We start from the raw sequence: 15,613 nt of genomic DNA, 5'->3' as shown, positions 1-15,613 counted from the left end.
GGAATACCTGGGTAATTTGTATATCAATCTTGTGTAGAAAATTCAGAGCAAAAGCACGTTTCTGTGATTTATGAAAATTATTTTCGTTAGCTCATAAGTTTCTATTTTTCAGCAAGATCAAACAACTATCACCCAAGAAGATCCTAAAGGCTTTACTTGGCACAAACTCTAATTAAAACAAAAAAACACAATCATAACAGTAGCATAATTGTGCAACACTGAAGAACAGAAGGCAAAAAGCAAAAGTAAATTGTATTCATTGGGTTGCCTCCCAACAAGCGCTATAGTTTTACGCCCTTAGCTAGGCATAAAGCAAAGGATCTACATTTTTTCATCCTTCTTCTGGATTTCCTTAGAGGCATTTTTATCATTAGGTTTTGTAAAAACAACATAGAATATATTATCCATGGAAACCTTAGCACTATCAAGTTGCTTATCATCATAACCTCTTTGATTTTCGGCAACAATCCAAGAATAATGTTGATTAACATTATTGAAAACTTGTTGGATTATATCTAAAATGGGGACTTCCTTTTTAAGATTCTCATCAAAGATTTGATTGTCCCCAAGCAAATGTCTTAACTCGTAATCACTATTGTAAAGAATTTCATCTATTACGGGCTTTTCACGATTCATAGCATAAAAATCAAAGATTTCCCTAGCTTCCCGTATTATGTAGTCAAACTCATTCATAAGAACGAGAGTGGCCAACTTCTTAGCCTTGGGATTTTTTATAACGGGAAGCTCAAAAAACAATCTTTGTAAAGTAGGATGAGTACAGATAAATTTACTTTCAAGTTTAAGAACCAGCGCTGAAATAGCATCCACATAAGATCTGGTAGTTCTAAGTATAGGAGCATCATCAAGACTTAGATTTCCAACACAATTGAAAAAATCTTGGATACGCTCTTTTCCCATAACATTCCCTTGCCCAAGATAAAAGTTTTAGCATCCGGATTGCCCGTACATCCAATCTTAGGAGTTAGGCCATCATCTATTGCTGCCATACCGAAATCACTCATGATTGCAAGCACGAGATAGATCTGACAAGAAAACGGCAAACAAAAAAGAGGGCGAATAAAACGATGAATTTTTGTGAAGTGGGGGAGAGGAAAATGAGAGGCAAATGACAAATAATATAAATTACGAGGAGATGAGATTTTTGATTAGGAACCTGGTAGATGTTGATGATGTCTCCCCGGCAACGGCACCAGAAATTCCTTTTGATGTTGGCTTGAACTACGTCAGTATTTCCCCAAAGAGGAAGGGATGATGCAGCACAGCAATGATAGGTATTTCCCTCGGTGATGAGACTAAGGTTATCGAACCAGTAGGAGAACCACGCAACACTACGTGAACGGCACCTGCACACAAATAACAAATACCCGCAACCCGACATGTTAAAGGGGTTGTCAATCCCTTTCGGGCAACGGCACTAGAAATAGGCAAACGGACGTGAGAGAGTTGTAAATATTGATAGATTGACCGCCAAATAAAATAAAGTGCAGCAAGGTTTATTTTTGGTTTAATAGATCTGAAAATAAAAGCAAAGGAAAATAGCTCGCAAAGGCAAATATAATAAAGAAGAGACCCGGAGGCCGTAGATATCACTAGTGGTTTCTCTCGAGAAAATTAGCAAATGATGGGTGAACAAATTATTGTTGGGAAATTGATAGAACTTCAAATAATCATGACGATATTCAGGCAATGATCATTATATAGGCATCACGTCCAAGATTAGTAGACCGACTCCTGCCTGCATCTACTACTATTACTCCACACATCGACCGCTATCCAGCATGCATCTAGTGTCTTAAGTTCATGGAGAAACGGAGTAATGCAATAAGAGCGATGGCATGATGTAGACAAGATCTATTTATGTAGAAATAGACCCCATCATTTTATCCTTAGTAGCAACGATACATAAGTATCGGTTCCCCTTCTGTCACTGGGATCAAGCACCGTAAGATCGAACCCACTACAAAGCACCTCTTCCCATTGCAAGATAAATAGATCAAGTTGGCCAAACAAAACCCAAATATCAGAGAAGAAATACGAGGCTATAAGCAATCATGCATATAAGAGATCAAAGAAGACTCAAATAACTTTCATGGATAAAAAGATAGATCTGATCATAAACTCAAAGTTCATCGGATCCCAACAGACACACCGCAAAAAGAGTTACATCATATGGATCTCCAAGAGACCATTATATTGAGAATCAAACGAGAGGGGGAAGCCATCTAGCTACTAACTATGGACTCATAGGTCTACAAAGTGAAGGAAATATGCCCTAGAGGCAATAATAAAGTTGTTATTTATATTTCCTTATATCATGATAAATGTTTATTATTCATGCTAGAATTGTATAACCGGAAACTTGATACATGTGTGAATACATAGACAAAAAAAGTGTCCCTAGTATGCCTCTACTAGACTAGCTCGTTAATAAAAGATGGTTAAGTTTCCTGACCATAAACATTCGTTGTCATTTGATGAACAGGATCACATCATTAGGAGAATGATGTGATGGAAAAGACCCATCCGTTAGCTTAGCATAATGATCGTTGAGTTTTATTGCTATTGCTTTCTTCATGACTTATACATATTCTTTGACTATGAGATTATGCAACTCCCGAATACCGCAGGAACTCCTTGTGTGCTATCAAACGTCACAACGTAACTAGGTGATTATAAAGATGCTCTACAAGTGTCTCCGAAGGTGTTTGTTGGGTTGGCATAGATCGAGATTAGGATTTGTCACTCAGAGTATCGGAGAGGTATCTCTAGGCCCTCTCGGTAATGCACATCATGATAAGCCTTGCAAGCAATGTGACTAATGAGTTAGTTGCGGATGATGCATTACAGAATGAGTAAAGAGACTTGCCGGTAACGAGATTGAACTAGGTATGATGATACCGGCGATCGAATATCGGCCAAGTAACATACCGTTGACAAAGGGAATGACGTATGTTGTCATTGCGGTTTGACCGATAAAGATCTTCGTAGAATATGTAGGAGCCAATATGAGCATCCAGGTTCCGCTATTGGTTATTGACCGAAGAGGTGTCTCGGTCATGTCTACATAGTTCTCGAACCCGTAGGGTCCGCACGCTTAACGTTCGATGACAATTTGTATTATGAGTTATGTGTTTTGGTGACCGAAGATTGTTCGGAGTCCCGGATGAGATCACGGAAATGACGAGGAGTCTCGAAATGGTAGAGGTAAAGATTGATATATTGGACGATAGTATTCGGACATCGGAATAGTTCCGGAATGTTTCGGGTATTTTTTGGAGTACCGGGAGGTTACTGGAACCCCCCCCCCCCCCGGGGAAGTAATGGGCCTACATGGTCCATAGGGGAGAGGGGAGGCAGCCCACAAGGGGTGGCCGCGCCCCCTCCCATGGGGAGTCCGAATTGGACTAGGGGAGGGGGCGCGCCCCCCTTTCCTTCTCATCTTCTCTCTCCCTTCCCCTTTCCCCCTCTAGAAGAAAGGAAAAAGGGGGTCGAATCCCTCTCCTTGGCGCGCCCCTGATGGCCGGCCTCCTCCCCTCCTCCTTTATATACGGGGGTAGGGGGCACCCCAAAGCACATCAATTGTTCTCTTAGCCGTGTGCGGTGCCCCCTTCACAGTTTACTCCTCCGGTCATAGCGTCGTAGTGCTTAGGCGAAGCCATGCACAGATCACATCACCATCACTGTCACCACGCCATCGTGCTGACGAAACTCTCCCTCGACCCTCTGCTGGATCAAGAGTTCGAGGGACGTCATCGAGCTGAACGTGTGCAGAACTCGGAGGTGACGTACGTTCGGTACTTGATCGGTTGGATCGTGAAGATGTTCGACTGCATAAAGCGCGTTAAACTAACGCTTCCGCTTTCGGTCTACGAGGGTACGTGGACACACTCTCCCCCTCTCGTTGTGATGCATCTCCTAGATAGATCTTGCGTGATCGTAGGAATTTTTTTGAAATTGCATGCTACGTTCCCCAACACAAAGAACTACTCACGCATCATCGGAGAGGCACCAATGGGCATGATGAACCCCTCCGTGATGGTGTCTAGATTTGATCTGGTGGTTCTGGACTCTGCGGCGGCTGGAATTGATTTTCGTCGACTCCCCTAGGGTTTCTAGAATATTGGGGTATTTACAGAGCAAAGAGGCGGTCCGGGGGACACCCGAGGTGGGCACAACCCACCAGGGCGTGCCTGGGCCTCCAGGCGCGCCCTGGTGGGTTGTGATCCCCTCGGAGCACCCCCGAGGCGCTTCTCCGGCCCACTAGATGTCTTCTGGTCCCAAAAAATCCACAAAAAGTTTCGCTGCGTTTGGACTCCGTTTGGTATTGATTTCATGCGATGTAAAAAACATGCAGAAAACATCAACTGGCACTTGGCACTATGTCAATAGGTTAGTACCAGAAAATGATATAAAATGATTGTAAAACATCCAAGAATGATAATATAACAGCATGGAACAATCAAAAATTATAGATACGTTGGAGACGTATCACAATGCCAAAGATAATCCGCGTGCCGAACACATCGTCATCGAAGACTGGTTCAGGGGCTACTGAGGGAGTCCTGGATTAGGGGGTCCTCGGGTGTCTGGTCTATTCGATATGGGCCGGACTGATGGGCCGTGAAGATAAAGCAGAAGGCTATCCCCCGTGTCTGGGTAGGACTCCTATATGCATGGACGGCAAGTATGGTGTCCGGATGTACTATTTCCTTCCTCTGCAAACCGACTCTGTACAACCCTAGGCCCATCTGGTGCGTATATAAACTGGAGGGTTAGTCCGTAGAAGGCATCAGAATAATCATAGGCTAGGCGGCTAGGGTTTAGCCATTACGATCTCGAGGTAGATCAACTCTTGTAACCCCTATACTCTTTGAATACAATCAAGCAAGACGTAGGGTTTTACCTCCTTTAAGAGGCCCCGAACCTGGGTAAACATCATGTCCCTATTGTCCCCTGTTACCATCGATCCTTAGACACATAGCTTGGGACCCCCTACCCGAGATCTGTCGGTTTTGACACCGACACCCACCACCGGGGGCGGCGGTGCGAAGCCAGGCTCAATCTGGATGGCACCGCGGCAGCACACGTCGTGCTCGATGGCGAGCCACTTGTCCCAGTTCAGGGAGTCCTCCGCGTATGTTGGGTCATGGCGCTGCGCACTGTTGGTGCTAAAACCGGCAGATCTCGGGTATGGGGCCCCAAGCTGGTGATCTGAGTAAGATGGTAATAGGAAGGATAGGGACACGATATTTACCCAGGTTCATGCCCTCTCAAAGAGGTAAAACCCTACGTCCTGCTCTTATTATATTGATCGTGAATGGGGGTACAAAGTATAGTCCGATCTACCTCGAGATTATATGAATGAATTCTAAGCTCCAAAATCTTGAAATCGTGCCTCTACGGACCTAACCACTCGGCTTATATAGGCACCGGGGGTATCTAGGATTTACACATGGTCAGTTACAATCTAGGCATAAACATGGACTGGCTACACCATGCAGGAGAGGAGCAGAAGATGACGATGCTCATGGGCTTTTACGAGCTCTGGATAGCGAGGAACAATGCACGGGAGGGGCGCGTGCTAGAGGACCCAACAGATATCAGGGACAGAGTGTTGTATCTGTCCGATGAATGGATATCGATCCATGAGAGTGTTGAAAGAACGACAACCAACTCGGTCGATGCTCACTAAAGGCATTGCAGGTGTAAATATGTTGAAAGACAATGATTATAGAGGCAGAGGAGCAATGCTTCGGGACGATGGTGGAGGTTTTTCTGGTTGGCGCTTGTCACTTTTTTGCCTCCACCAACGATCCCGGGTTAGCTGAAATCATGGCGTGCTATTCTTTTAGCTAAGGAGTTTGGGGTACATAAATTGCTACTGGAATCCGACTTATAGAATGTCGCTCGCAAGATTAACAATGTGGTGAGAGACCTCTTGTCACATGGTCCTCTTATTGAAGAGGTGAAAGGGCTACTCCGAACTTTTGTGGGGTTTAGAGTCATTTGGGCGTGTCGATCGGTGAATAAAATTTTGACTATATACTAAATAGAAAAGGTTGCAGAAATAAGCTCTGTAAAAATTGATTTGGGGTTTCACATGCTTTTGTTAGCGAGGAGGTGGCATCGGATTGTAGGCGACAATTTAATAAAGCTGCAACAATTTCCCTAAAAAAAAGGCTGCAACAAATTTCCAACAAAAAAAAAAAGAAATCCGAATTCACGTGTGCAGAGAGATAGACTACGGCCCAAGGCCTGCTATGGTAGGCCTGAACCAGGCTCTCCCCGTCCCGAGTCCCGTATTGCCTATTGCCGCAGTCTCAGCGGCGCGCCCCTAGGTCCCCTTCCCCCCTGCTCCCTACGCGTCCCTAGTCACGGCACTCGCCCTCGCCGGCGCGGCGGCCTTCCTTGTCCTCCGGACCCCCGCCCTCCTCCCACTCCGCAGCTCCCCATCCAGACCCCTAACTCACGCGTGCCCTAGTTGGCTAGTAGCCAGTCGCGTCGGGCGGGTGCCCGACCCAGCTGAGGACGGTGGCGGCGGCGCACCATTGCCGGCCTCTACCTCTGGGCGCCCGCGGCACGAAGGTACCGGGCACAGGCCGCAGGCAATCATCTTATAGCTAACACCGACAACAGCTTTTTTGAACTCCGGAAGGCGCAAACCCACACTTCTCCCATGGATGACGTCGGCGGCGCCTCCCCGGATCACTACGGCGGAGGCGGGGGAGGAGGAAGCATCCGCCTGGTCTGCGACAACTGCGGCGCGGCGGAGGAATACAACCCCGACGACGCCGAGGACGGCTTCTTCTCGTGCCGCCAGTGCTCCGCTGTCCACACCTCCACCCAGGCGACTGCCGCGGACCCCGACGATTTCCATGTCACCGGCGCCATGTCCTTCCACCGAGTTAGCCAAGCCAACAAAACCCCCAAATCCCGCACCCCCGCACCCTACCCAACCCCTTACCCCACTCGGCAGCCCCCTGCTGCGACTGACTTCGAGGAGCCGCGCGACTTTGTGACTGGCGCCGAGGCTTGGGGCGAGCCAGAGGAGCTGGGTGCTCGGGTCCGGTGGCGCTACGTGCAGGGGCTGCAGGTGATCCTGCAACAGCAGCTGGAAGTGCTGGTCAAGAGGTACCGGGTGGGCGCGCTTGTCTGCGGCCTGGCTGGAACTATCTGGGTGCGGTGGGTTGCTACCTCCAAGGTGTTCGACGAAATTTGGGCGTGGAAGGTGCTCGCAGAGGACGAGGCTGCGCAGAGACTGAAGTGCTCTGCCAGTGGAGGTGTCAGTTTAAGCTCTTGTTCAGTTAATACCATTGAAAGACCAGAGCAGAGTTAGATATATATGTGTATCTTTTGTGTGCAGGCGAACAGAAACCTCAAGAGGTGAAATGTGAATGGGGGGATGAAGCCTTGCCACGCAAAGACAGGCGAAGGGTTGAGTTCATCTTTCTGCGCTCATTGAGAATGATGCTGCCAGTGTACTCAACATTGTCTGTATGTTTCCTGGCATGTCATATTGCCCGGGAAGCCATCCTACCGACTGACATCTATAGGTGGGCAATGGAGGGTAAGCTTCCTTATATGGCAGCATTTACCGAAGTGGACAAGCTTCTTGGGAGCTCTGTAAAACACTGCCCTTTGAGTGCAAGGCAACTATTCAGACCAGTCCGAGTGATTGGAACATGGCAACTGGAAGCTGCAGCTGGGTCCATAGCACAACGAATAGGATTGCAGCTTCCTTCAGTTAATTTCTATGCTATTGCTCAACGCTACTTGAATGAGTTGTCTCTGCCGATAGAAAGAATCCTCCCTCATGCTTGCCGCATCTATGAGTGGGCATTGCCTGCAGAACTATGGTTGTCTAGTAATCCATTAAGGGTCCCCACACGGGTCTGTGTAATGGCTATACTAATAGTGGCTCTAAGAGTTCAGTATAACATCAATGGTCAAGGGATATGGGAGGTGAGTATTCCATATAGGATCACTCTCTTAAGTCATGTAAATATTAAATATAATGTACTGAACTTTCTTTTTGCCCTTCAGGAGATTTGTGAGACAGGAAGAAATGCAGATGGGTCTGATCCAGATGCAAATTTACCACCATCTAAGAGGCCTGAAGGCGGCACTAGTGAGGAATTCGGCACAAGGGAATTGCTATGCACTCTTGCAAGTGCCTATGATAAAATTGATGTTGCGCATGGTAACTTTCAATGACCATTTGCTTCAATCCACATTATTTTTTTTCTTGCAATGTACGCATGTCAAGTCTCATCCTTATACTGTCCATTAGTTGTTTATCCAATACTTACCTCCTATGTTACTAAATACATGTTATTCTAGCTTCTAGTGCAGTAGCTATGTCATAAGAGAGACTACTATGGTACTATCTACTCCCTCTGTTAAAATAAGTGTCGTGGTTTTAGTTTAAATTTGAACTAAAACCATGACACTTATTTCGAAACAGAGGGAGTATTATGGTAGCCTTGTCATATTTTGTGTTAACAGGTTATACCTTCGTATGTGTAGAGCCGCTAGTCTATCTCACCATGGTAATTTTCAGTTACTGAGGTAGGATATGTACGGATCATCACTATAGCTGTATTTCAACTTTTAGGACATTCACTTAGTATTAAAAATTGGCAAGGCTAGAGTAACATGTATATTTTGTATGGGGAGAAATAATACGTTGATGTATACATGGAGTTTGTGGCTTTGTTTTTCGCAATAAATAACTTTTGACATTTCCTGGATCTGAACTTCCACACTTAACTAGAGAGCTCCTTAATGCTTGTTGGTGTCTAATAACACTAGGCTTGAACATTTGTGGGGCATCTGCACCAGGCAGCATTACAAAAATTAACAGACAATGCACGAGTATCTTGCAGTGAGAAATACTGGATTTCTGCATTACCTCTGGATTGTCCAGTAAGCTGTTCTCATGTTTCCTTACACAGAGAGTTCTGATACAGACAGCTGTAGAGCAACTCATTACGTGTGAAATTGTCAACTAAGACAAAACTGCACTTCTATCTTTCTTTCGTACAGATGGTGATCAGTAACTTCCCTTTAGCATTGTAATAACTAGATATGTATTTAGAGTTTTAGACCAATATATTTTGTTATCTTATATGGAAAGTATAGAAGTACAATAACTCCAAAGTATCATGGATAAAACATTTGTTCTCATAAGTTGTTCACAAATCACAGTGATATGTTTGTTCAAAGTTATAATGTTTTAACTGAATGCATTCTTGTCTGGCACTAGTTGTGACTGGACCAAATATTTGCTAGTGGTACAAAATTGACTAAGTTTCCTAATTCTACAGACTATTCAAAGGACCTTCACTCTTATCTCAAATACTGCAAAGATATTGTTTTCCCTGGAATTGCATGTTCAGTTGAAGAGGATCACTTAGTAGAGATCTTTCAGGATATGTACAAAGGACGAGAGGTAATGCACCCAGTTTGATATTGTTGTCAACTCTTGTTCCTTTTTTGCATCAAGCAGTAAAGCTGTAGTGTGTCTCTCTATGATTATCTGATTGTCTCTATCATGGAGTACTTCTCATCTTATCCGACTCCTCAAATCCTCACTGTAATCTTATTTTGTCTTGGCCCTACTTTAATGTTTTCCTTTTTGTGGGCTGGATTAGTTTGCTTTGAAGTTATTAGCCGTATCAGCATCTAGTGTAAACAAGGTTAAAAAAAGGTGTCCCTAGGTGCTCGCCTAGACATTCATAAGCAATAGGCGACGGTCAAACGAGTAGCCTTGGCATTGTTGGTGGCAATGGTTGGTGGTGTAGATGGCCAGCCAGGAATCGACCTTTTCTGGCGGGGAAGTGACATACCAGGGAGGGAGCTGCTGTTACTTGCAAGAAAATTGCTATTCATAAAATGTTCTCTATTTTTCTCACCACATATTGATTTTCAACTTCAAATTTATACGGATGCTGCCTTCCTCTTGAGTGCAAACCGTTATTAACAGCAGGGTTTTATCTATGGATGTTATTTCTAAAACAAAATCAGCATGGAAATATCTCACTCCCTCTGATCCATATTAATTATTGCAGCTTTAGTACAACTTTGTAAACTTTAGTACAAAGTCGTACTAAAGCTGCGACAATTAATGTGGATCGAAGAGAGTAAATGATTTTAGAAATCGAACACAAATAGTCTGAAAGTTTTTTGTGTGAACTCCCAAAGTATTAAATTAAAAGATGAAGAACAAATAAGTTGCTATTCATAAAAAAAAAGTCCCTATTTCATTTGCAGCACATACTGGTTTTGAACCTAAAATTAATATAGGTGTAGCCCTCCAGGATTATCCACACGTCTTTTGGGGATGATTGCTGTTGATTTGATGGCTAAACCTATTGCATTGTAGGATGGGAATCCAAAAGCTCGCATGGAGGAAAGGCGAACCACGAATGGAGTGATGAATAAACGATGTCGTGATGGAACTTCTGTTGGTGCAAGGAGCTTTTGTGCATCATCATCAGAGATGCAAAGGATTAAGTCGGAAATGGAAGATCATGGGTTTTGTTATCTGCCGCCAAGGAAGTGGCTTAGATCAAATGGCTACCTTCACTATAGAAGGAAGACGATAACCGGTAGTCTTGTTTGCATCGGACATGCTGATTATTACGTGTTGATACGCTCATTTGCAAAGCTTGCAGAAGTTGATGTTAGGGTTCTGCATACCAGTGTGCTAAAACTCGAGAGGAGACTTGCCTGGATAGAAGAGCGAATAGGCAGAAGCTTAGATGCCTTGCAGAATCCACCTATTAGCTAAGTTTTTTTTTCTATCTACCTAGTTAAGCTAATGATGCGTGAAAGACGTGTTTCTTTTTCGAGCAAAAGGAAAGGACATGTTTTCATGCTGAAGGTTTTATGGATTGTTGTACCATGCCAATGTGGCGAGTCAGTATAAGAAGTTTTACTCTTTCCTTTTCTTTTGACAATCAATAGAGCTCATTCTATGGCTCATACATGTAGTAAGCTGCGCCGGAGCAGCACCACGCCAGTCTCCGGTCAGGGAAATTTTGCACACAAATGCGCACACAACATTAGCTTCTTTACAGATAAAAGAAGACTTAAAACCCCGTCTAAGATCCTTGATTTCCTGTAGAAGCCCCATAATATCAGACATGCATTGCGGCCTATTGTTCCACATATCCACCAAAACCACCAGGTTACGCCAAATGCATACACCATAACGGAGGAGGTGTTTTCAGCTGTCAAGGGATTCAACACGTTTTCATATCTCTGAGCAGCTGCAAGAAAGAACTCACCACCTGTACCCGGGCAATAACAATTCCAGTAGTCATCTGATCGGTAGTCGATGAGTAGGCCGCATCGACATTAACCTTGATAAAACCAGGTCGTAATGAATCCCCTTCACCCTTGCAGAAAGTGTTTTTGCAAAGCAGGTCTCATGGACCACAATGGCATAGATTGAGTTTGCTGCAGTGTCACTCCTAGTATCCTCCAACTGCGCTTTCTCATCATACCGCAACCGATGAGCCGATCTTACCGAGTAAAAACCTAACTTCTCAAACGCACAAGCACTAAGATCCTCATGTAAACGACTTTTTAAGAGGAACTTCCAGAATTTCATAAGCTTCAGTCGGTTTGGTATCTGGGTCGAAGATCCTCGTTCCATCTACGCCCTCTCTAGGTGGAGCGTGTGATCTTGGAGTCGCTCTCCCAACCCCCAGCGATGATGCTGCATGTTCTGCTGCTAAGATTTGTGCCTAGCGATATGATCTTGCGCTTGCATAAATTCCATCAATTGAGCCCCATGTATGTAATAGCCCTAAAATCCAATGGAAGGTGCTTACATTTCCAAAAAAAAGAGCTAAAAAGGGTCTTCACAATCAGATTTGGTGTCCATTACAAAACTTAGTAGCAAGAAATCCTGATGCATTCTACAACCCCCATGAACTGGTTTGAAACTAAGCTCAAGGGATGTATGTAAGCCGCAGTGTGCCTGCCAACCCTGGAATGCAAAACAGAACCTCCAATCAATCTGATTAAACAGAAGACATGTACAACACAACAGTATTGTTCTGCGATTATAGGCTATCTACCCATATGGCAGGAAGATATGGACCCCAACTAATAGATGCAATGCAAGTGGCTTGAAAAATGATCACACACGTTACCATCCGCCAGGAAAATGTGCTCTTCAGAGCTGTAAACCAAACCAGGCCTCGCCTCAAGCATGCTAACTTATTTACATCTCTATGATCACAAATCAGCGCCTATCATCCTGAGATACCCATCTCCTTGCAAGATGCAGATGAAGCTTATGGGATTTCGCTCCTGTCTTCTTTCATCGTCCCAGAGGATGATGGTTCACCGCTAGAATTTGGGGAGGCAGCTGCCTGCCGTGGCTCTTCCTTCAAAGAGGTGGGCATCCCTGAAATTTCCTGGGGAAATAGGAGACAGAAGATCTGGGTTAGCATCATATCAGCCTGATGGACTCAGGCCAGAAGAAATAACCCCAGAGTTTGTTGGCTAACAGAAGCATGAATTGCCGGGTGTCAATTGTGCTTATATAGCCACTATCCTCACTGAGACATGTGTTTTGCTAGTCAAATTGCATTCAAGCATAAAATAGTTAGGCTGCAGACTTAAACTTAATGAGTAGAGATGCTTAGTTTTGAAATGCTTGGAGTTCAAGGGGTAGAACGTGCAACTTGAAGATAAAACACTACTCATTCCTTACTTTGGGTGAGATGGGTAATCAGAAAGTGCACTTTTGGAACAGCTAGCCCTAACAGGCCCATAGTCATATGCCAAAGCCAGAATAGTTAGGCTTTCATTTGCACCCCTTGCTAATTTAGTTTCAAATGCAAGAATGCAGCTAACTAACATCTTAATTGCACCAGAAACATGTTATCTTGTTCGAGTGAATATCCCAAGACATAAAACACAAGGTGAACAGTTGGCTGGGGCCGACGATGGCGACACCTGCGGGCATCGTTCCCCTCCTTGGAGGGGGCATCGTGGGTGCTCTATTTTATCTCTCGAAGCCTGTGGTATTGAATCCTCTAGGCAAAAGTTTAAGTCCCCTGTTTCTGTCGGAGGAGGGGACGGCGGCGTCCTCGTCACTTCCTCCTTGGAGGCATCACCTTAGGAGGCGAGCCTAGCCAGATAAGACTATCGTGCAGAGTTGCCATGCCAGCGTCCATGGCGGACGCCGTGGTCGAGCCATCAAATCAGGCGGTGTACGGCTTCACCCGATGTGGAGGTCAGAGGGGTGGCTCCGGATCTCGATGTCTTCTTAGGGTGTTGGCTTGGGGCCAGTGTGGATGCTGGCGCGCCAGCTTCGGGTCTGGTTGTGGGGTGTCGGCTCCAGTTGCTTGGGTGACGGAGCCGGCGGCTCGCCTAGTGCTCGGCCTCGGGGTCAGCGTGTGTCTTAGGTTTGTAGTAGCTCCAAAAACTGTTGTGCTGTTGTAGGGTGTCCCCTCTGGTTGCTTGGGTGACTGATTCGTCGACTCGTCTGGTTGTGGCCTTGGGACCGGCGTGGATGCCGAAGTCAGCTCGGCGGCTTTGAATCTGGTTGTAGGTGTCGGCTCTAGTTGCTCGTGTGGTGAAGCCGGCGGCTCGCCTGGTGCGCGATCTCGGTGCTGATGTGTGTGTCACTGATGTATCGGTTCCCGGCCAATTTTCCCTATTAACTGGCCAGTTCTTATACTCTTCTTAATGAAAAGGCAAAGCTCCTGCCGGTTGCTCCAAAAAAAAAGAACAGTTGCACACCCTTCAAGCAAATAGCCGAAGGGTTCAAAACTCAAGAGTGACAAAGGGAAAGGATAATAATTATGCAAGTTAAAATAAATGATCAAATGAAAAGAAGAAAAAGCATCCATGGAGTGATCAACTGATCAAGGCGAATATCCATTGTAAACCACTGTAGGCCCAGAAACCTATGATCTCACTATCTCAGAGGTCTAGAAATCCTAAACATAAAAGTGCCCTCCAGGAATAAGAAACAGTGAAAGGTACCATATTGGTATATCTGGTTCAGGGTCAAATTTGTTGCTCTAATAATTCCTTCCTTTGGCTTAAGAATAGACATGTCACTAATAAAGTATAATGTATCTACTCTTGAATATGTAAAGGCCTGGGCCTCTCTATGCTTGGGGAAATTAATCATGAGCACCTAAAAAACTGTTGTGGGTACACAAAGAAGAAATTCTGGCAGGAACAGGTACTCACATGCTTAGGGCCAACATTAAAAATGATGGTAATAAATGTGCAACATTAAGAAAAACACAACAAGTTACAGGATAGCAAATCTACCTTCATAAGATGCAACCGGAGATCAGTCGGGCGAACTCCCTCACCAATGCACACCATAACAAACTGTGAATAGTTGAAAAGAACATCTGCAGCAGCTTGCTTCTTCTGCTGAGTCTGAAAAACGTAGGCACATAGCTCACAACAACAGCAAAAACTCAAGAAGAGTAGAAAATTTTGATCCTTACAAACAATTGATTTAGAAATACAATTCTCACCAAAATCTTGTTCAAGTAAAAGCATAAAATAAGATGAACTGGTCCAACAGTTACATCATACTCCTTCAGTCCCAAAATAAGTGTCGCTGATTTAGTACAACATTAGTACAAAGTTGTACTAGATCAGCGACACTTATTTTGGGACGGAGGGAGTACTCAAATTCTTTTCAAGTATAATCTAACAATTGAAGACTATATTACTTGAAGATATCTGATGTGCATCTAGCATTGGTAAACAACGTAGCAACTCTCCCACGAGACCAAACCGGTGCAAATCAGAGAATTTCGGACATATAGCAACATGTAAAATAAGAACCCAGGCTCTTCTCTTTCTTACTCTGCTGATATTTATAGGGCATGGTTGGCCAGCTTAAGTTGAACTTTCAGCATTATTTAACCGACAATATGCGAGTAATGTTACACAAAATTGGTAAATATCAGATGCGCATTAAAAACATTTCCTGCGATTGTGATCCTGTAGCCATGAGAAAATATTGTACAAGAGATATCTTGTGGTAGTTCAATAGTAAAAGCGCCCTATAATAAATAAATAAACTAAAAGATGGGTACCTCATAGTCATCCTCGGTGATCATAGGAGTGTCTTGTGCAGCCATTCTTTATATCTTCTAATCCTGATCGAGGTAGGGTACAGATCACATCAGAAACAGATGAATGGTGCTTAAGCCAACCCTCAGCTACGCTTATCTAGATTTGGAGAGAATGAAAACAGTGGTTGACAGAATTCCAGTTCCATGTATACTATTTGGATACTGTTGCACAATTGCAGCGGTGACTATTTTGTTTATGCAAAGCATCCATAAGGCCATAATAACCCGAAAAAGCGATGTAATATCCTAGTTCTATGTATACTATCTGGATGAAAATTTCGCCAATAACCACTAGCAGCAAAAGCGGCCGGCCTCCGAAACTTCAGAAATACCAGAGGGAGCTATGGAAGCAGATGGAAGAGGCCGGCCTCTCCGGAGCGATAAATCGCGTGGCGGCGGAGCCGTGCCGGAGGCGAGGAAGACGCAAGGGGCACCGGCGATTTAGGTCACCACGGGCCGAT

The 15,613-nt window shown here is 44.6% G+C and overlaps 2 protein-coding genes across 2 annotated transcripts in view; one reads left to right on the top strand and one right to left on the bottom strand.

The window, feature by feature from the left end:
• Nucleotides 1-6,318: 6,318 nt before the first annotated feature.
• On the top strand, nt 6,319-10,967 carry LOC123181717 (TATA box-binding protein-associated factor RNA polymerase I subunit B). Its single transcript, XM_044594039.1, has 5 exons — nt 6,319-7,301; nt 7,385-7,983; nt 8,065-8,221; nt 9,348-9,472; nt 10,406-10,967. Exons 1-5 carry the CDS (start codon nt 6,698-6,700, stop codon nt 10,811-10,813), a joined length of 1,893 nt encoding a protein of 630 aa, XP_044449974.1. The 5' UTR covers nt 6,319-6,697; the 3' UTR covers nt 10,814-10,967.
• Nucleotides 10,968-11,875: 908 nt separating this feature from the next.
• LOC123181718 (uncharacterized) overlaps nt 11,876-15,613 on the bottom strand; it is a 4,155-nt gene continuing 417 nt past the window's right edge. Inside the window, exons 2-4 of the mRNA XM_044594040.1 lie at nt 15,114-15,176; nt 14,329-14,442; nt 11,876-12,452 (exon numbers count right to left, since the gene is read on the bottom strand). Of these exons, the coding sequence (XP_044449975.1) occupies nt 12,330-12,452; nt 14,329-14,442; nt 15,114-15,158 (282 nt within the window). The 5' untranslated portion in view covers nt 15,159-15,176 and the 3' untranslated portion in view covers nt 11,876-12,329. The remainder of the gene's footprint in view (nt 12,453-14,328; nt 14,443-15,113; nt 15,177-15,613) is intronic.

The sequence above is a fragment of the Triticum aestivum genome, chromosome 1D (genome assembly GCF_018294505.1).
Source record: "Triticum aestivum cultivar Chinese Spring chromosome 1D, IWGSC CS RefSeq v2.1, whole genome shotgun sequence".
In the NCBI taxonomy this organism is placed as follows: domain Eukaryota; kingdom Viridiplantae; phylum Streptophyta; class Magnoliopsida; order Poales; family Poaceae; genus Triticum; species Triticum aestivum.
Note: the sequence above shows the minus strand (reverse complement) of the source record. Positions and strands in the feature narration are given on the sequence as shown.

Coding starts and splice junctions, on each gene's coding strand:
- LOC123181717 (XM_044594039.1), top strand. CDS start 6,698: ATGGATGACGTCGGCGGCGCCTCCCCGGATCACTACGGCGGAGGCGGG. Junction 7,302..7,384: donor GAAGTGCTCTGCCAGTGGAG/GTGTCAGTTTAA, acceptor TTTTGTGTGCAG/GCGAACAGAAACCTCAAGAG. Junction 8,222..9,347: donor TAAAATTGATGTTGCGCATG/GTAACTTTCAAT, acceptor CTAATTCTACAG/ACTATTCAAAGGACCTTCAC.